Source organism: Theropithecus gelada, chromosome 10 (genome assembly GCF_003255815.1).
Source record: "Theropithecus gelada isolate Dixy chromosome 10, Tgel_1.0, whole genome shotgun sequence".
In the NCBI taxonomy this organism is placed as follows: Eukaryota; Metazoa; Chordata; class Mammalia; order Primates; family Cercopithecidae; genus Theropithecus; species Theropithecus gelada.
The window spans coordinates 11,524,988-11,544,842 of NC_037678.1; the positions used below are offsets into that span (position 1 = coordinate 11,524,988).

At 50.3% G+C, this 19,855-nt stretch overlaps 1 protein-coding gene across 4 annotated transcripts in view; it reads right to left on the minus strand.

Annotated features, from left to right (window-relative positions):
* Window positions 1-19,855, minus strand: part of LOC112632746 (DNA dC->dU-editing enzyme APOBEC-3G) — a 50,788-nt gene that overhangs the window by 21,721 nt on the left and 9,212 nt on the right. Inside the window, exons 3-7 of one of the 4 annotated variants that reach the window (XM_025398712.1) lie at window positions 19,459-19,738; window positions 19,137-19,251; window positions 15,261-15,417; window positions 12,918-13,197; window positions 11,362-12,694 (exon numbers count right to left, since the gene is read on the minus strand). The exons of the other annotated variants lie outside the window; for them this stretch is intronic. Coding sequence (XP_025254497.1) covers window positions 12,576-12,694; window positions 12,918-13,197; window positions 15,261-15,417; window positions 19,137-19,251; window positions 19,459-19,738 — 951 coding nt within the window. The 3' untranslated portion in view covers window positions 11,362-12,575. Of the gene's footprint in view, window positions 1-11,361; window positions 12,695-12,917; window positions 13,198-15,260; window positions 15,418-19,136; window positions 19,252-19,458; window positions 19,739-19,855 lie in introns of those variants that run through there. 4 annotated transcript variants of the gene reach the window in all.

Consider the following 19,855-nt stretch of genomic DNA (forward strand, 5'->3'; position numbering starts at 1 on the left):
TCTCTCTCTCTCTCTCTCTCTCTCTCTCTCTCTCTCTCTCTCTTTCTTTCTTTCTTTCTTTCTTTCTTTCTTTCTTTCTTTCTTTCTTGATGGAGTCTTGCACTGTCGTCCTGGCTGGAATGCAATGGCACAGTCTTGGCTCACTGCAACCTCCACATCCGCCTCCCAGGATCACATGATTCTCCTCCCTCAGCCTCCTGAGTAGCTGGGATTACAGGTGCACATCACCACACTGGCTAATTTTTTGTATTTTAAATAGAGACAGGGTTTCACTGTGTTGGCCAGGCTAGTCTCGAACTCCTGACCTCATGATCCACCCACCTCAGCCTCCCAAAGTGCTGGGATTACAGGCATGAGCCACTGCGCCCAGCTCCTGTATTTCTTAAATATATTTGATTGATAGCTCTTGCCTCTCTAAAATATATAAAACCAAGCTGCACCACCACCACCTTGGGCACATGTTCTCAGGACCTCCTGAGTGCTGTGTCACGGGCCATGGTCACTCGTATTTGGCTCAGAACACATCTCTTCAATATTTTACAGAGTTTGACTCTTTTTGTTGACAGGCCCAAGACCCAGGTGCCCACTCCCTGTTTCCTCTGAGGGCCCAAGCTTCTGGTTCTCTAGCCCCTCTGGTTCCTGGTTGCCCTTCTACTTTCTGTTCTGCTTTCTCAAAAAGCTCTGGGCATCTCAAGCCTCCATGTAGTACCCAATTCTACTTTTTACTGAAAATCTTACTTAAACACCAACTTGATCACTGAGTGTTTTCTTGGCTGTATCTCCATCACATTCCCTGGGCTGTTTCCTAGACCAGAGCTGCACTGCTGGGAGGAATTTGAGAAGGGAGGGGCATGAGCAGGAGGGAGGGCTGGGTGCTGTTGGGTGCAGGAGGAATGCGGTGGGTGGAGCACACAGGAAGGTCTGGGTGGAGGGGCTGTGAGGGTCAGGTCAGGACTCCCCTGGGAGACAGACACACAGGACAGGAACCCCTGCACTCCCCACTCAGGCCCGCCCACAATGACTATGGCTTGTTGCCATGTCTCCCTGTTTCTCCCAAAAATCAATATATTGAAACCCTAATCCCTCTACCTCAGTGTGTGCTTGTATTTGGAGACAGGTCCTTTTCAACAGATGATTAATTAATTCATTAATTAATGTTTTTGGAGACAAAGTCTCACTCTGTCATCCAAGCTGGAGCGCAGTGGCACCATCTCAGCTCTCTGCAACCTCTGCCTCCTGGTTCAAGTGATTCAAGCCTCAGCCTCCCGAGTAGCTGGGATTCCAGGTGTCCACCACCACACCCAGCTACTTTTTGTATTTTTAGTAGAGATAGGGTTTTGCCATGTTGGCCAGGCTGGTCTTGAACTCCTGACCTCAGGTGATCCGCCCACCTTGGCCTCCCAAAGTGCTGGGATTACAGGCGTGAGCCACTGCCCCCAGCCAACGGATGATTAATTTATTTTTATTTATTTTTTTGAGATGCAGTTTCATTCTGTCATCCAGTAGGAGTGCAATGCCATGATCTTGGCTCACTGCAACCTCTGCCTCCCAAGTTCCAGTGATTCTCCTGCCTCAGCCTCTGGAGTAGCTGAGATCACAGGCGTCCACTACCACGCCTGGCTAATTTTTTTTTTAATTTTTAGTAGAGACGGGGTTTCACCATGTTGACCAGGCTCGTTTCGAACTCCTGACTGTCAGGTCTCAGAGCCCAAGCTAAGCCATCATATCCCCTGTGACCTGCATGTATATATCCAGATGGCCTGAAGCAATTGAAGATCTACAAAAGAAGTGAAAATAGCCTTAACTGATGACATTCCACCATTGTGATTTGTTCCTGCCCACCCTAACTGATACGATATAGCCTCCCCCGCCCTTAAGATGGTACTTTGTAATATTCTCCCCTGCCCTTAAGAATGTACTTTGTAATATTCCCCCCACCCTTGAGAATGTACTTTGTATGCCTATTCCAAACCTGTAAGAACTAATGATAATCCCACCACCCTTTGCTGACTCCTTTTTCAGACTCAGCCCGCCTGCACCCAGGTGAAATAAACAGCTTTGTTGCTCACACAAAGCCTGTTGGTGGTCTCTTCACACAGACGCACATGACATTTGGTGCTGAAACCCGGGACAGGAGGACTCCTTCAGGAGACCAGTCCTCTGTCCTCGCCCTCACTCCATGAGGAGATCCACCTACAACCTTGGGTCCTCAGACCAACCAGCCCAAGGAACATCTCACCAATTTCAAATCGGGTAAGCGTTCTTTTCACTCTTCTCCAACCTTTCTCCCTACCCTACAGTCTTCCTCTCTCACTACCCTTCAATCTCCCTGTCCTTCCAATTCCAGTTCTTTTTCCTCTCTAGTAGAGACAAGGAGACACATTTTATCCATGGACCCAAAACTCTGGCGCCTGTCACGGACTCAGGAAGACAAGTCTTCCCTTGGTGTTTAATCACTGCGGGGACACCTGCCTGATTATTCACCCACACTCCATTGGTGTCTGATCACCACGGGGACACTTGCCTTGGTCATTCACCCACCTTCCCTTGGTGGCCAGTCAATTGCAGGGATGCCTGCTTTGGCTGCTCACCTACATTGCAGTGCAGGGCTGCTCACTAGCCCCCCTTCTCTGTGTTTGTACCCTCTCTTTGCTCTGAGCTTGCCTCCTTCACTATGGGCAACCTTACACCCTCCATTCCTCCTTCTTCTCCCTTGGCCTGTGTTCTCAAAAACTTAAAACCTCTTCAACTCACACCTGACATAAAATCTAAGCATCTTATTTTCTTCTGCAGCACCACTCGGCCCCAATACAAACTCAACAATGATTCAAAACAGCCAGAAAATGGCACTTTCCATTTCTCCTTCCTACAATATCTAGAACATTCTTGTCCTAAAATGGGCAAAAGGTCTGAGGTGTCTGACGTCCAGGCATTCTTTTACACATCAGTCCCTTCCTAATCTCTGCTTCTGATGAGACTCATCCCAAATCTTCTTTCTCTCCTGTCTGTTCCTTCAGTCTCCACCCCAAGCTCTAAGTCATTCGAATCCTCCTTTTGCATGGACTCACCTGACCTCTTCCCTTCTCCTCAGTCTGCTCCTTGCCAGGCTGAGCCAGGTCCCAACTCTTCCTCAGTCTCTGCTCCCCCACCCTATAATCCTTCTATCACCTCCCCTCCTCACACCTGGTCTGGCCTACAGTTTCGTTCCACGACTAGCCCTTCCCCACCTGTCTAACAGTTTCCTCTTAGAGAAGTGGTTGGAGCTGAAGGCATAGCCAAGGTTAATGCTCCATTTTCTTTACCCAACCTCTCCCAAATCGGTTAGCATTTAGGCGCTTTTTCATCAAATATGAAAACCCAGCCCAGTCCATAGCCCATTTGGTGATAACCCTTAGATGCTTTACCGCCCTAGATCCAGAGGGGCCTGAAGGCTGTTGTATTCTCAATACGCATTTTGTTACCCAACCCATTCCTGACATTAGAAAAAGCTCCAAAAATTGGATTCTGGCCCTCAATCCCAGAACAGGACTTAATTAACCTCATCTCTGAGGTGTGCAATAATGGAGAAGAGTTGCAGTTACTTGCCTCTGCTGTGAGAGAAACCCCAGTCACATCTCTAGCACACAAGGACTTCAGAACACCTAAACCACAGGGGCCAGGCGTTCCTCCAGCACCGCCTTCCCCAGGATCTTGCTTCAAGTGAGAGAAATCTGGCCACTGGGGCAAGGAATGCCCAAAGCCCAGGATTCCTCCTAAGCCATGCCCCACCTGTGCAGGACCCCACTGGAAATCGGACTGTCCAACTCACCCGGCAGACAGTCCCAGAGCCCCTGGAACTCTGGCCCAAGGTTCTCTGACTGACTCCTTCCCAGTTCTTCTCGGCTTAGCAGCTGAACACTGATGCTGTCTGATTGCCTCGGAAGCCTCCTGGACCATCATGGATGCTTTGGGTAACTCTTACAGTGGAGGGAAAGTCTGTTCTTAATCAATATGGAGGCTACCTACTCCACATTACCTTCTTTTCTTTTTTTTTTTTTTTTTTTTTTTTTTTTTTTTTTTGAGACGGAGTCTCACTGTGCCTCCCAGGCTGGAGTGCAGTGGCGCGAGCTCGGCTCACTGCAAGCTCCGCCCCCCGGGTTCACGCCAATCTCCCGCCTCAGCCTCCCGAGTAGCTGGGACTACAGGCGCCCGCTACCGCGCCCAGCTAGGTTTTTGTATTTTTAGTAGAGACGGGGTTTCACCATGTTAGCCAGGATAGTCTCGATCTCCTGACCTTGTGATCCACCCGCCTTGGCCTCCCAAAGTGCTGGGATTACAGGCTTGAGCCACCGCGCCTGGCATTACCTTCTTTTCAAAGGCCTGTTTCCCTTACCTCCATAACTGTTGTGGGTATTGATGGCCAGGCTTTTAAACCTCTTAAAACTCCCCAACTCTGGCACCAACTTGGACAACATTCTTTTATGGGGTCTTTTTTAGTTATCCCCACCTGCCCAGCTCCCTTATTAGGTCAAGACACTTTAACCAAATTATATGCTTCCCTGACTACTCCTGGGCTCCAGCCACACCTCATTGCCACCCTTTTCCCCAGTTCAAAGCCTCCTTCGCATCCTCCCCTTGTGTCTTCCTACCTTAATCCACAAGTATGGGACACCTCTCCTCCCTCTTTGGCAACCGATCATGCACTCCTTACCTTCCCATTAAAACCTAATCACCCTTACCCCACTCAATGTCAATATCCCATCCCACAGCAGGCTTTAAAAAGGATTAAAGCCTGTTATCACTCAACTATTACAGCATGGCCTTTTAAAGCCTAAAAACTCTCCTTACAATTCTCCCATTTTACCTGTCCAAAAACTGGACAAGCCTTATAGGCTAGTTCAGGATCTGTGCCTTATCAACTAAATTGTCTTGCCTATCCACCCCATGGTGCCAAACTCATATACTCTCCTCTCCTCAATACCTCCCTCCACAACCCATTATTTGGTCCTGGATCTCAAACACGTTTTCTTTACTATTCCTTTGCAAGCTTCATCCCAGCCCCTCTTTGCTTTTACCTGGACTGACCCTGACACCCATCAGTCCCAGCAGCTTACCTGGGCTGTGCTGCCACAAGGCTTCAGGGACAGCCCTCATTACTTCAGCCAGGCCCTTCCTCATGATTTACTTTCTTTCCACCCCTCTGCTTCCCACCTTATTCAATACATTGGTGATCTTTTACTTTGTAGTCCCTCCTTTGAGTTTTCTCAACAAGATACCTTCCTGCTCCTTCGACATTTATTCTCCAGAGGATATCAGGTATCCTCCTCCAAAGCTCAAATTTCTTCCCCATCCTTTACCTACCTCAGCATAATTCTTCATGAAAACATGTGTGTTCTCCCTGCCGGTCGTGTCTGGCTAATCTCTCAAACCCCAGCTCCTTCTACAAAACAACAACTTCTTTCCTTCCTAGGCATGGTCGGATACTTTCACCTTTGGATACCTGGTTTTGCCATCCTAACAAAACCATTATATAAATTCATAAAGAGAAACCTAGCTGACCCCATAGATCCTAAATCCTTTCCCCACTCCTCTTTCTGTTCCTTGAAGACAGCTTTAGAGATTGCTCCCACACTAGCTCTCCCTGACTCATCCCAACCATTTCCATTACACATAGCCTGAAGTGAAGGGCTGTGCAGTCGGAATTCTTACACAAGGACTAGGATTCTTATGCAAAGCTACCATGCCCTGTAGACTTTTTGTCCAAACAACTTGACCTTACTGTTTTAGGCTGGCCATCATGTCTCTGTGCAGTGGCTGCTGCTGCCTTAACACTTTTAGAGGCCCTCAAAATCACAAACTATGCTCAACTCATTCTCTACAGTTCTCATAACTTACAAAATCTATTTTCTTCCTCACGCCTGATGCATATACTTTCTGCTCCTCAGCTCCTTCAGCTATACTCACTCTTTGTTGAGTCTCTGAAAATTACCATTGTTCCTGGCCCAGACTTCGATCTGGCCTCCCACATTATTCCCGATACCACACTTAACACCCATGACTGTATCTCTCTGATACACCTGGCATTCACTCCATTTCCCCATATTTCCTTCTTTCCCATTCCTCACCCTGATCACACTTGGTTTATTGATGGCAGTTCCACCAGGCCTAATCACCACTCACTAGCAAAGGCAGGCTATGCTACAGTATCTTCCATATCTATCCTTGAGGCTACCACTCTGTCCTGCTCCACTACCTCTCAGCAAGCCAAACGCATTGCCTTAACTCAGGCTCTTACTCTTGCAAAGGGACTACACATCAATATTTATACTGACTCTAAATATGCCTTCCATATCCTGCACCTCCATGCTGTTATATGGGCAGAAAGAGGTTTCCTCACTACGCAAGGGTCCTCCATCATCAATGCCTCCTTAATAAAAACTCTTCTTAAAGCCACTTTACTTCCAAAGGAAGCTGGAGTCATTCACTGCAAGGGCCATCAAAAGGCATCAGATCCCATTGCTCAGGGCAACGCTAAAGAAGTAGCTAGAGTTCCAACTTCTGTCCCTCATGGCCAGTTTTTCTCCTTCTCATCAGTCACTCCCACCTACTTGTCCACTGGAACTTCCACCTATCAATCTCTTCCCACACAAGGCAAATGGTTCTTGGACCAAGGAAAATATCTCCTTCCAGCCTCACAGGCCCATTCTATTCTATCATCATTTCATAACCTCTTCCATGTAGGTTACAAGTCGCTACCCCGCCTCTTAGAACCTCTCATTTCCTTTCCATCATGGAAATCTATCCTCAAGGAAATCACTTCTGTGTTCCGTCTGCTATTCCATTACTCCTCAGGGATTGTTCAGGCCCCCTCCCTTCCCTACACATCAAGCTCCAGGATTTGCCCCTGCCCAGGACTGGTAAATTGACTTTACTCACATGCCCCAAGTCAGAAAACTAAAATACCTCTTGGTCTGGGTAGACACTTTCACTGAATGGGTAGAGGCCTTTCCCGCAGGGTCTGAGAAGGCCACCATGATCATTTCTTTCCTTCTGTTAGACAGAATTCCTCGGTTTGGCCTTCCCACCTCTATACAGTCTGGTAACGGATCAGCCTTTATTAGTCAAATCACCCAAGTGGTTTCTCAGGCTCTTGGTATTTAGTGGCTCCTGGTTTTACCTCAAATCACCACCCTTAAGTCTCTCTTGAAGTGGATAGAAGATCTTCAGGGGGAAGGTATCCTCCAATACTTTCACCCTGATGAAGTCCTATTCTTTACTTTTATACTCACTCTTATTCTGGTACCCATTCTTATGCTGCCCTCTACCTCTCCTCCGCTATCTCCACCACACCATCAATCTCACTCTCTCCTAGCCGTTGCTAATCCTTCTTTAACGAACAATTGCTGGCTTTGCATTTCTCTTTCCTCCAAAATCACCGAGGCATCGACTTACTCACCGCTAACAAAAGAAGACTGTATATTTTTAAATGAAGAGTGTTGTTTTTACCTGAATCAATCCAGCCGGGTATATGACAACATAAAAAAACTCAAAGATAGAGCCCCAAAACTCACCAACCGAGCAAATAATTACATTGAACCCCCTTGGACACTGTGTAATTGGATGTAGTCCCAATTCCTAGTACTTTAATATCTATTTTTCTGGCCAGGTGCGGTGGCTCATGCCTTTAATCCCAGCACTTTGGTGCCGAGACCAGCTCAGTCAGGGAGACCCTAACCCAGCAGCACTAGAGGAATTAAAGACACACACACAGAAATATAGAGGTGTGAAGTGGGAAATCAGGGATCGCACAGCCTTCAGAGCTGAGAGCCCTGAACAGATATTTGCTCACATATTTATTAACAGCAAACCAGTCATTAGCATTGTTTCTATAGATATTAAATTAACTAAAAGTATCCCTTATGGGAAATGAAGGGATGGCCCGAATTAAAGAAATAGGTTGGGCTAGTTAACTGCAGCAGGAACATGCCCTTAAGGCACAGATCACTCATGCCATTGTTTGTGGCTTAAGAATGCCTTTAAGCTGTTTTCTGCCCTGGGCAGGCCAGGTGTTCCTTGCCCTCATTCCCATAAACCCACAACCTTCCAGCACGGGCGTTGGGACCATTACGAACATATTACAGTGCTGCAGATGCCCCGTCTCTACTAAAAATACAAAAAAATTAGCCAGGCGTGGTGGCGGGCACCTGTAGTCCCAGCTACTCGGGAGGCTGAGGCAGGAGAATCACCTGGACCAGGGAGACGGAGATTGCAGTAAGCCAAGATTGTGCCACTGCACTCCAGCCTGGGCAACAGAGTGAGACTCCATCTCAAAAAAAAAACAACACTATTTTTCTCCTTATTTTATTTGGACTTTGTGTCTTCCATTTAGTTTCTTAATTCATACAAAACCACATCCAGACCATCACCAATAATTCTATACAACAAATGCTCTGTCTAACAACCCCACAATATCACCCCTTACCCCAAAATATTTCTTCAGCTTAATCTCTCCCACCATAGGTTCCCACACTGCCCTAATCCTACTCAAAGCAGCCCTGAGAAACATCACCTATTATCTCTCCATACCACCCCCAAAAACTTTCACCACCCCAACACTGCAGCACTATTTTGTTTTGTTTTTCTTATTAATATAAGTAGACAGGAATGTCAGGCCTCTGAGCCCAAGCTCAGCCATTTCCTGTGACCTGCACGTTTACATCCAGATGGCCTGAAGCAACTGAAGACCCACAAAAGAAATGAAAATAGCTTTAACTGATGACATTCCACCATTGTGATTTGTTCCTGCCCCACCCTAACCGATACAATATAGTCTCCCCTGCCCTTAAGAATGTACTTTGTAATATTCTCCCCCACCCTTAAGAATGTACTTTGTACACCTAGCCCAAACCTATAAGAACTAATGATAATCCCACCACCCTTTGCTGACTCCTTTTTCGGACTCAGCCCACCTGCACCTGGGTGAAATAAACAGCCTTGTAGCTCACACAAAACCTGTTGGTGGTCTCTTCACATGAACGTGCGTGACACTGACCTCAAGTGATCTGCACACCTCAGCCTCCCAAAGTGCTAGGATTACAGGCGTGAGCCACCAGGCCCGGCTGAGATGATTAATTTAAATGAGACCTCTAGTGTGGGCACAAATTAACTTGTCTGGGGTCCATAAAGGAGGTTGACCAGGTGTCATGGCTCATGCCTTTAATCCCAGCACTTTGGGAGGCCAATGTGGGCAGTCAGGAATTTGAGACCAGCCTGGCCTCAAGTGTACATGGTGCTGTAGCAGGAATGGATGCAGACAAAACCTCTCAGACACCGGTTTTAGGAAGGAAGAGGCTTTAATCAGCTGGGAGCATCGACAGACTTGCATCTTAAGATCCAAGCTCCCTGAAGAAGTCTCTGGCCCTTTTAATGGCTTACAATTCTAAGGGGTCCACATGAAAAGGTTGTGATAGATTGCGCAAGTGTGGGCTATGTGACTGGGGGCTACATGCATCAGCAGTGGGGGCTAGCAGAACAGAACAGAGAGTTTCACAACGCTTCCTCATATGGTCAGGTCAGGAGTTAATCTTTAACTACCAGGCCCAGGTAGCAGTGCCAAACAATCTGGCCATTGATCTTACTTCTGCTTCTTTCTAACTTTTTGCTTCCTTCTGAAACAGGAGACAATGAGAGAGGTGGTCTCCTTCCTCAGTGAAACCTCATCTCTACTCTAAAATAGAAACATTAGCAGAGAGTGGTTCTGGGCATCTGTAATCCCAGCTACTCAGGAGGCTGAGGCAGGAGAATTGCTTGAACCTAGGAGGCAGACGTTGCAGGGAGCAGTGATCCTGCCATTGCACTCCAGCCTGGGCAACAGAGTGAAACTCCATCTCAAAAAAAAACAAGAGGTTGTGTATGGTGGCTCATATCTGTAATCCCAGCACTTTGGGAGGCTGAGGAGGGTGGATCTTGAACTGAGCTCACGAGTTCAAGACCAGCCTAAACAACATGGAGAATCTCCATCTCTACTAAAACTACAAAATTAGCTGGGCGTGGTGGCGCATGCCTGTAGTCCCGGCTACTCAGGAGACTGAGGCAGGAGAATCACTTGAACTCGGAAGGCAGAGGTTGCAGTGAGCTGAGATTGTGCCATTGTACTCCAGTCTGGACAACAAGAGCAAAATTCTGTCTCAAAAAAAGACATAAAAGAATTTTGTCTTGAGACAAAATTCTGTCGCAAGAAAAAAAAAGTTGATATTTGGAAGCAGAGATCCCAGAGGTGCAGGTGCACAGAAGAAAGGCCACAGAGGACACGGCTGGAAGAGACTCCCTGCCAGCCAGGAGGAGCGGCCTCCAAGCAAACAACCCCACCCATCCCTCGAACTTGGACCTGCAGCCTCCAGATCTGCGAGAAAATAAATGCCTGCTGTGTGGACACCTGGCCTGGGCATCTTCTATGGAGGCCACAGCATGAAGGGGTCATTTTTATAGAGTCTCATTCTCTAATAACTTACATCTGCCTTGAAAATGTCAAGTCAAATTTAAAGTGTGGAGAAGAGTCTCTAAATCTCACATTTCATTTGCAAAGAAAGAATTGTAATTTGGGACATACACGCAGTCCGGGTGGTGTTCAACCTTGTCGGGAGAACAGAGATGGCAACAGGTTTTATAAAAAGGAGAAATGGGCTAAGCGCTGTGACTCACACCAGCAATCCCAGCAATTTGGGAGGCCAAGGCGGGCAGATCACCTGAGGCCAGGAGTTTAAGACCAGCCTAAGCTGGGCCTGGTGGCTCATGCCTGTAATCCCAGCACTTTGGGTGTCCGAGACGGCTGGATCACGAGGTCAGGAGTTCAAGACCAGCCTGGCCAAGATGCTGAAACCACATCTCTACTAAAAACACAAAAATTAGCCAGGCATGGTGGCACGTGCATGTAATCCCAGCTACTTGGGAGGCTGAGGCAGGAGAATAGCTTGAACCTGGTGACAGAGGTTATAGCGAGCTGAGATCGCACCACTGCACCCCAGCCTGGACAACAGAGCAAGACTCTGTTTCAAAAAATAAAATAAAAATAAGACCAGCCTGCGCAACAAGATGAAACCCGTTTTTATGAAAAATACAAAAATTAGCCTGGCATGGTGGTGCACGCCTGTAATCCCAGCTACTCGGGAGGTTGAAACAGGAGAATCACTTGAACAAGGGAGGAGGAGGTTGCAGTGAGCCAAGACTGGTCCATTGCCCTTCAGCCTGGGCAACAAGGCGAGACTCCATTTCAAAAAAGAAAAGGAGAAATGTTCTCTTGCCCTTTGGGAAAGCCCGTGGGCACTAGGAAGGGTTGGGAGCTGGGAGGTTCCATTGCTGAGTCGCTGCTTTTGGAGCAAGGAGTCCACGACTTACAGCCATTTATCGCAGAAGCTATGGATAAAGCTGGTTTCAGGGTACAACGCACAGTTTCAGGAGTCAGGCTTGCAGAAAAGTCCATTTCGGGAGCAAGGGTGTGTGGCCTGATTGCTTTTCCTCCCTGGCTCCTGGCCTCTGTTTTAGCTGGGTAGGACATGAATGACCCAATTCGTAGGATGAAATTTACAAAGGATGTTTCTCAAAACTTCTGGTATTCAATTTACATATATTCACGCCCATTTAGGTTGAGTTTATTTATGAATTTATTTTCAGGCAGGGTCTCAATCTGTCATGCAGACCAGAGTTCAGTGGCGCGATCTCAGTTCACTGCAGCCTCCACCTCCCCAGCTCAAGCAATCTTCCCACTTCAGCCTCCCAAGTCGCTTAAACTACAGGTGCATGCAACCACACCTGGCTTTTTATTTATTTACTTATTTATTTTTTGTAGAGATGGGGCTTTGTCCTGTGGCCCAGGCTGGTCTTGAACTCCTGCGCTCAAGGGATTCTCCCACCTCTGCCTCCCAAATTGCTGGGGGGATTACAGGCGTGAGTCACTACAGCCAGCCTAGGTTGAGTTTAATAAGATTTGTTTATGTGGCTGGGCAGGGTTGCTTATGCCTGTAATCCCAGCACTTTGGGAGGCTGAGATGAGCAGATCACCCGAGGTCAGGAGTTCAAGACCAGCCTGGCCAACATGGTGAAACCCAGTTACTACTAAAAATACAAAAAAAAAAAAAAAAAATTAGCTGGGCGTGGTGGCAGGCATCTGTACTCCCAGCAATTCGGGAGGCTGAGGCAGGAGAATCACTTGAACCTGGTAGGCGGAGTTTGCAGTGAGCCAACATCAAGCCATTGTACTCCAGTCTGGGCGACAGAGCGACACTCCGTCTCAAAGAAAAAAAAAAAAGGTTGGTTATGCTGGGGAGATGGGAAAAGGCAGGTTAGGGGCACACAGGCTCAGGGAACGGGGTCTTGGTGGGTGGATGGGTAGCCATGGAGGCAGAAAGGGGCCTCTGAAGGAAGAGCCTAGGAGAGCGGGGAGGAGGTGATGAGGCAGGGGAGCACAGTGGAATGGCCCTGAGGACAGGAGGGGCTCAGGATGACCAGGCAAAAGCAGAGCTGGTCCAGGGTGGAGGGGAGGCCCGCGCAGCATGAGCAGGAGGCTAGAGAAGACAGACCATGAGGCCTGGGGAGACCCCTCACTCGAGAATCTCCTGCAGCTTGCTGTCCAGGAATAGAAAGTTGTATTTTAGTCCCTTCCAAGGCTTGAACGGCTCATCACCATTGTACACAAAGTTTTCCCAACAATATTTAAAATCTGAGAAAAAACGAGGAGAAAGCAGTGAGGACCCAGCAGGCCTCTCTCCAGGCCCTGGTCCCTCCCCTCCCAGGCCAGGTCTCCTGGCTGCCAGTTACAGTGGACGCTGGCCCCATCCCTGCAGGCTTCCCGGGGACATTGCCCCGCCCCACGGCATTGCAGCCCCACCTGCCCCTCATGCTGTCCCTCCCGAACCCGCTCCCCTCAGTCCCCCACATCTCACCTTCGTAGCCCATGATCTCCACGGAGGCCCCTTCCTCACTTAGGCTGCGGAGCCCCTCCTGGTAATCTGTATCCCAGAAGTAGTAGAGGCGGGCGGTATAGATGGTGAGCTGCACGTTGCTGTACCTGGCCAGGAACTCCGCCACCTCCCCTGCACACTCTGGACAAGGGCTCCAAGATGTGTACCAGGTGACCTGGTAGTTTTTCTTAGGAGACAGTGGGTTGTCGCGGAACCAAGAGAGGAAGCACCTTTCTGCATGACAATGGGTCTCAGGATCAACCTGGGGAAGGAGGAGGAGGAGAGCAGGGGGAGCTCAGACCAGGAGAGGGAGGAGTGCAGGGGTGGGGCGATGGGAGCAGAGGGCGGGCCTGGAGCCCCAGGGCGTTTCCTTATTTATTTATTTTTGGGACATGGTCTCTCTCTGTTGCCCAGGCTGGGGTGCAGTGGTGCCATCTGGGCTGACTGCAGCCTCGACCTCCCAAGCACAAGGAATCTTCCCACCTCAGCCTCCCGATTAGCTGAGGTTGCAGGTGTGTGCTGCCACGCCTGTCTAAATTTTTTTTTGTAACGTTTGTGGAGACATAGTTTCGCCATGTTGCCTTGGCTGTTCTTGAACTCTTGGGCTCAAGCGATCCTCCTGCCTCAGCCTACCAAATTTCTAGGACTATGAGCATAAACCACACGCACGACCTTATTTTATTTCTTTACTTTTCATTTTTCTGGGTACATAGTAGGCCCCAGGGCGTTTTATTCATTGAGTTTCCCTTATTCCATTCTTCTCCTTCCTTTTTATTTTTTTGTTTTTATTTTTTACGAGATGGAGCCTTGCTCTGTCATGCAGGCAGGAGAGCAGTGGCGTGATTTCAGCTCATTGCAACTTCTACCTCCTGGGTTTTTTTTTTTTTTTTTTTGAGACAGACTCTCAGTCCGTCGCTCAGGCTGGAGTGCAGTGGCGCAATCTCAGTTCACTGCAACCTCCACTTTCCGGGTTCAAGCAGTTCTCCTGCCTCAGCCTCCCGAGTAGCTGGGACTACAGGCGCCCGCCACCACGCCTGGCTAATTTTTATAGTATTAGTAGAGATGGGGTTTCACCATGTTAGCCAGGCTGGTCTCAAAGTCCTGACCTCATGATCCGCCGGCCTCGGCCTCCCAAAGTGCTGGGATTACAGGCGTGAGCCACTGGGCTCGGCCCCTTCCTTCTTTATTTTACTGAGTCTTTCCCTGTCTCGTCACAGGTCATGTGTGATTTCTGGCATCCTGTTCCCCAGGCATCCATTAACCAGGCATCCTCAGCCCCTGCTGCGGCCTGGCCCTATGGGGGTCGTCCTTGTTCCCTGTCTGCCTTCTGCTACGCAGGTCATTGGACCAGCATTGCTCATGGAGTTGAAGGTTGGCCAAAGGGGCTACTGAGCACTTGAAATGGGGCTCTGATTAGAAACGTTGGTCCGTGAACAATACACAGCTCATTTCAAAATCTCATTGTGGGAATAGACAAACTTTAACTCCCTCATGAGGCATTTTATATTAAGTATATGTTGAAATCATATGTGAGATAATGGAGCTAATGCAGACATTAAAATGTTTTCCACCAGTTCTTGCCGCCTTTTTAGCATGTGGGGACTGGAAACACTTGTGCTTCACTCCTCAGTCCTGGGTGTTTCTGAGGCCAGCACACACTGCTGTAGGCCAGGCCTGCCCAGCACATAGACAACTCCCACCGCAAACACACTCTGAAAAGTCTCCTGCCAGGGCGGAGGGGACGGCAGGGATGGGTGGGACACGACAGGGTGGGTGAGAGGTCAGTGGCCTGTGTGGACAAGATTTTGGGAAAGAAAGTCAAGAGTGAGGGTGCTGGGCTCTAAGCAAGGCCTTTTGGGAAGAGACAAACCCCCTCCACCATCCGATCCCAGGAGAGTCAGGGAGGAAGATCTGGGCCATGGACTTAAAAAATGTGGGAGGAGGTTGGGCACGGTGGCTTATGCCTGTAATCCTAGCACTCTGGAAGGCCAAGGGGGGCGGTTCACGTGAGGTCAGGAGTTCGAAACCAGCCTGGCCACCATGGTGAAACCGTGTCTCTACTAAAAGTAGAATAAAAATTAGCCGGGTGTGGTGGCGGGCGCCTGTAATCCCATCTACTCAGGAGGCTGAGGCAGGAGAATCGCTCGAACCCAAGAGGCGGAGGCTGCCTGAGAGAGACTCTGTCTCAAGAAAAAGAAAAAAAGAAAGACATGTAAGAGGAAAATATACACAGGAGAGCCAACGCCAGGCACATCACTTATTGTGTTTTCTGCATTCCCAGCTGCTTAGCTCCTATTTGGGGTGTAACTAGGACTTTGGCGCTACCTGGTTTCGGAAGACGCCCGTCTGCCAGGAGACAGTTGAGCGCTGCTTTATAATTTCCACGGTGAAGCACAGCCAGGTTTCGTTCCGACCATAGGCTTTCCGTAGGTTTTTAAAGTGGAAGTAGAATGTGCCTGGATACATTGCCTCCATCGGGTTTCTGAGGGCACAAGAGAGAAACCCCAATGCAGAGACCCCCCTCCTCGGAGTCCTGGGGGCTGATGCCCACTGAACACCACTCCCTGGACGGCCCTGGGCTCTGGGCCTCCCCCATCCCTCCGCAGCCCTGAGAATGTCTGCTGCTTTCCCAGGCAGGAAGATTGGGAGAGAGAAAGAGGAGGCGATACTGGCAGGGGCAGCAGGGCCTTGGTGTCCTCTCCCAGCTGGAACCCCAGCTCTGGGGCTACCAATGGGACACCCTCAACCTCCCAGTTTTTCTGCCACACATCTCCCAACCCATTAGGAAAATGCAACAGACAATAAAACTCTTCACCCTGAAATAGTTGCTTGAACATTTCAGCTCAATGCCTTCCCCACATTTTACCTTCTGATGATGATGATGATGATTTTTATATTGGGATCACACCAAATTTATTCTTTTTTTTTTTTTTTACATAGGGTCTCACTCTTTCACCCAGGCTGGAGTGCAGTGGCGCAATCTCGGCTCACTGCACTCTCCGCCTCCTGGTTTCAAACGATTCTCCTGCCTCAGCCTCCCAAGTAGCTGGGAATATAGGCGCCCACCACCACACCTGTCTAATTTTTTGTATTTTTAGTAGAGATGGGGTTTTACCATGTTAGCCAGGATGGTCTTGAACTCCTGACCTTGTGATCCGCCCGCCTCGGCCTCCCAAAGTGCTGATTACAAGCGTGAGCCACTGTGCCCTGCCCTAATTTTTGTATTTTTAGTAGAGATTAGGTTTCACCATGTTGGCCAGGCTGGTCTTGAACTCCTGATTTCGTGATCTGCCTGCTTCAGTCTCCCAAAGTGCTGGGATGAGAGGCATGAGTCACTGTGCCCGGCCGGCTGAGGCCACTATCCCAAGTGCTGCATATGAGCTCATGGCATGTGCCTGAGGACTGCAGGGACCATCCCTATTTTACAGAGGAGGTGCCAGAGGCGTACAGAGGCCAGGTAATCTGCCCAAGCCACAGAGCTGGGGCAGCAGATCGAGCTGGGGCCCCTTTCCATGCCAGCCCTGTCCGGCCTCTGCATCACCGGCCTGCAGCGGGGAGCTGTCGGGAACTAGGCTCTCTTCTTACTAAACTTTAAAATAAGAGCATTACTCCTGATCATCATATTTTTTCCTACATTCCATCTTACAGGGGTCATTCTAAAAGGCGAATGGTGCTCACGGAGGAGGAGCCTGTGTCTGGGGTCATGTGCATCCTCCTCTGCTCACACTGGAGGCATCTTTGGAAGAAATGACTTATTTTCTGGTATAGAGACCATTCCCTCCCCCACACCCTCTCCTAAGACTTTGTGTTGAAACAAAGTAAATCTTACAGAAATTCCATCAAAGCACTGAGAACAAAATGCCTGATTGCCCCAATCATCCTTTGGTTTAATTCTCCCAGTTCCAGAGCTCAGGAATGGTGGGAAGCACACAGAGGGAGCACCCTCCCAGGGTGGGGAGCACCAACCCAGCGGTGACTTTGACTTTCCGGGAGAGTCTCAGCAGGGGGCCTGGGCTGGGGCAGGTGGGGGAGGCGGCCCATTCAGAAGCAGCAGTGGGGCGACAACATAGCAGGGCAAAGAGCCTGACTGGGAGTGGGAGCAGCAGAGGAAGCAGAGAGTAGAGAGCCCAGGGCTAGGGCTGGGGCAGGGGGAGGCCAGGGCTGAGGTCCAGCAGGGCCACCAGACAAGATGAGGCAGCAGAGGCCCTGTGGGCAGAGCGCACAGTGGTCCCTGATCTGGGGCTTCATATGCAGCCTCCTTGGCAGGCTTGTCCTGGCCCTGATGTTAGTCCTGGGCTTGGCTTCTATTTCTATCTTCCAGGGCCCTTGTTCCAGGAGGCACCTGCGCTGTGAGTGACCTCCCAGGCCCATCTGAGTGCAGGCCTCACTCCATGCTGCTTTCTCACCTGGACGGGAGGACCTCCAGAGGGACCCCTGGATCCTGCCCTCAGGAATCATCCCAGGGACGCCCCCCACCCAGCAGCTATGTGGTAGGGAGGGAGAGTGAGGGGCAGGTGTCTGCCTCCCCCCATGCCCTCACACTCAAAGGCCACCATTGGAGGGAGGAATAGCAGGTGCGGATGGCCCTCAGATGTCCCCCCACGATGCCACGCGTGCTCCCACACTGAGCTCCTTCCTTCCACATCTCCTGCCCAGTTGTTCCCTGGCAGGCTGAGCTCTTGTCCCTATGTCATGGAAGGGTGGATGCTGGTGTCCCCGGCCACCCTGTCTTGCAGTTTTCTCCTCTGGTCCAAGACCCAGGTGCTCAGTTCCCGTCTCTCTCAAGGGCCTGAGCTCCCTTTCTATGGCCTCTCTGGTCCCTGGTTGCCCTTTTCTATTGTGCTTCCTGGGAGGTTCCTGTTATCTCAAATCTCCCGTTATCCAAGCCTACGCTTTTGTAAAATCTCACTCAACACCCTGGCCAAGATTGCAAAACCCCGTCTCTACTAAAAATACAAAAAGTAGCCGGCATGGTGGCATGCACCTATAATCCCAGATACTTGGGCGGCTGAGACAGGAGAATTGCTAGAACCTGGGAGGCAGAGGTTGCAGTGAGCCGAGATCGCACCACAGCACTCCAGCCTGGGCGACTGAGGGAGAGGTTGTCTCAAAAAAAAAAAAAAAAAAAAAACCTTACACAAATGGGACCTTGATCACTGAGTGTTTGGCTCTTTCTGCATCTCTATCCCTGTGGGGGGGATTTGAGAAGTAACAGGTGTGAGCAGGGGGCCAGGCTGGGTGCTGTTGGGTGGGGAAGCCATGGGGTGCGGCCCAGGGTGCAGCAAAGTCTGGAGGGAGGTGCTGTGAGGGTCAGCGCAGGACTCCTGGGAGACAGACACACAGAACGGGGATCCTTGCACACACCACCCAAGCTTGACCCAAAGCCCCCCTGGGTCATTGTCATGGGCTAAATTGTATCTTCCCAACATTGATATGTTGAAGTCCTCATCCTACCTCCTCACAGGATAACTGTATTTGGAGACAGGTCCACTAAAGTGGTGGTTAAATTAACTCATGGTCCTTAGGGTGGGCCCTAATCCTGTCTGACTGGGGACCATAAACAAGGAGGACATTTAGAGGCAGATAGACCCTAGGGTTGCAGGTGCACAGAGGAACGGCCAGAGAGGACAGGGACAGGAGGAGCGGCCGCAGAGGACACAGCCCTGCCCACCCCTCCACCCTGGACTTGCAGCCTCCAGATCTGTAAGAAAATAAATGCCGGCCCTGTGGGCACCCGCCCGGGCCATCTTCTACGGCAGCCGAAGCCTGAAGCTCTGTTTCCACGGTGGTGGCTCCTTCTCAAGGGCTCAGGTCAGCCTTGAAGGATGTTGCTCAAAGCTTCCAGCTGTCAAGCTTGTGAATATTCATACCCACTTACGTCCAGTGTTATGACAACTTTGGTTATGCCAAGGAGATGGAAGGAGCCAGGTTGGGGATCCCAGGCTGTGGGGAGGGCGGCCTCGGGGGTGGATGGAGGTCGCTCTGGAGGCCAAAGGGGCCTCTCACTCACAGGAGGGGCCCAGGAAAGCAGGGAGGAGGCAGGGAGGTGAAGGGAGCACCAACAGTTGGGGCGAGGGGGTGTAACTATGAGGGCAGGCAGGGGGCAGAAGGGAGGGCAGGAGGGCCTGGCCAGGGGAGGCCTCAGGAGGATCAGCAGGAGGTGAGAGGAGAGAGACCATGAGACCAGAGGGAGACCCTCACCTGAGAATCTCCTTTAGCTTGCAGTGCAGGAATGCATAATTGTCATCGAATTTGTCCCAAGGCATGAATGACTGACCTTCATTGTACACAAAGTTTTCCCAGCAGTATGCAAATTCTGAGATGAAGAGGAGGGAAGCAGTCAGGCTCTCCCCTGACCCTGGTCCTGCCCTCCCAGGCTTTGTCTCCTGGCTGTCAGTTGTGGTCAGTGCCGGCCCTGCCCCTGCAGGCTGCCCTGGGATGCCCCCAGCCATGGCATTGCAGATCCATCCATCTCTCATGCTGTTCCTCCCACTCACGCTCCCCTGACCCCTCCTCCTCTCACCTTCATAGTCCATGATCTTCACGCGAGCCCCTGCCTGATGCAGCCTGCGGAGCGCCCTCCGCCAATCTCTACCCCAGTAGTAGTAGAGGCGGGCGGCAGAGATGGTCAGGGTGACATTAGGGTGCTCAGCCAGGAATTCAATCACCTTCGCCACACAGTCCGGGCAGGGGTTCCAGGATACAAACCAGGTGATCTGGAAGCGCTTGTAAGCAGGCAGCTGGTTGCCACAGAACCGAGAGAGGAAGCACATTTCTGCGTGGTACTGAGGCTGGAAATACACCTGGGAGAGGAGCAGGGGCAGGGGATGCTCTGAGAGGGGGAGCAGGAGGAGAGGGCAGGGTTGGGGCAGTGGGAGGAGGGGCCAGCACAGGAGTCCAGGGGATCTTGCCATTGAAGC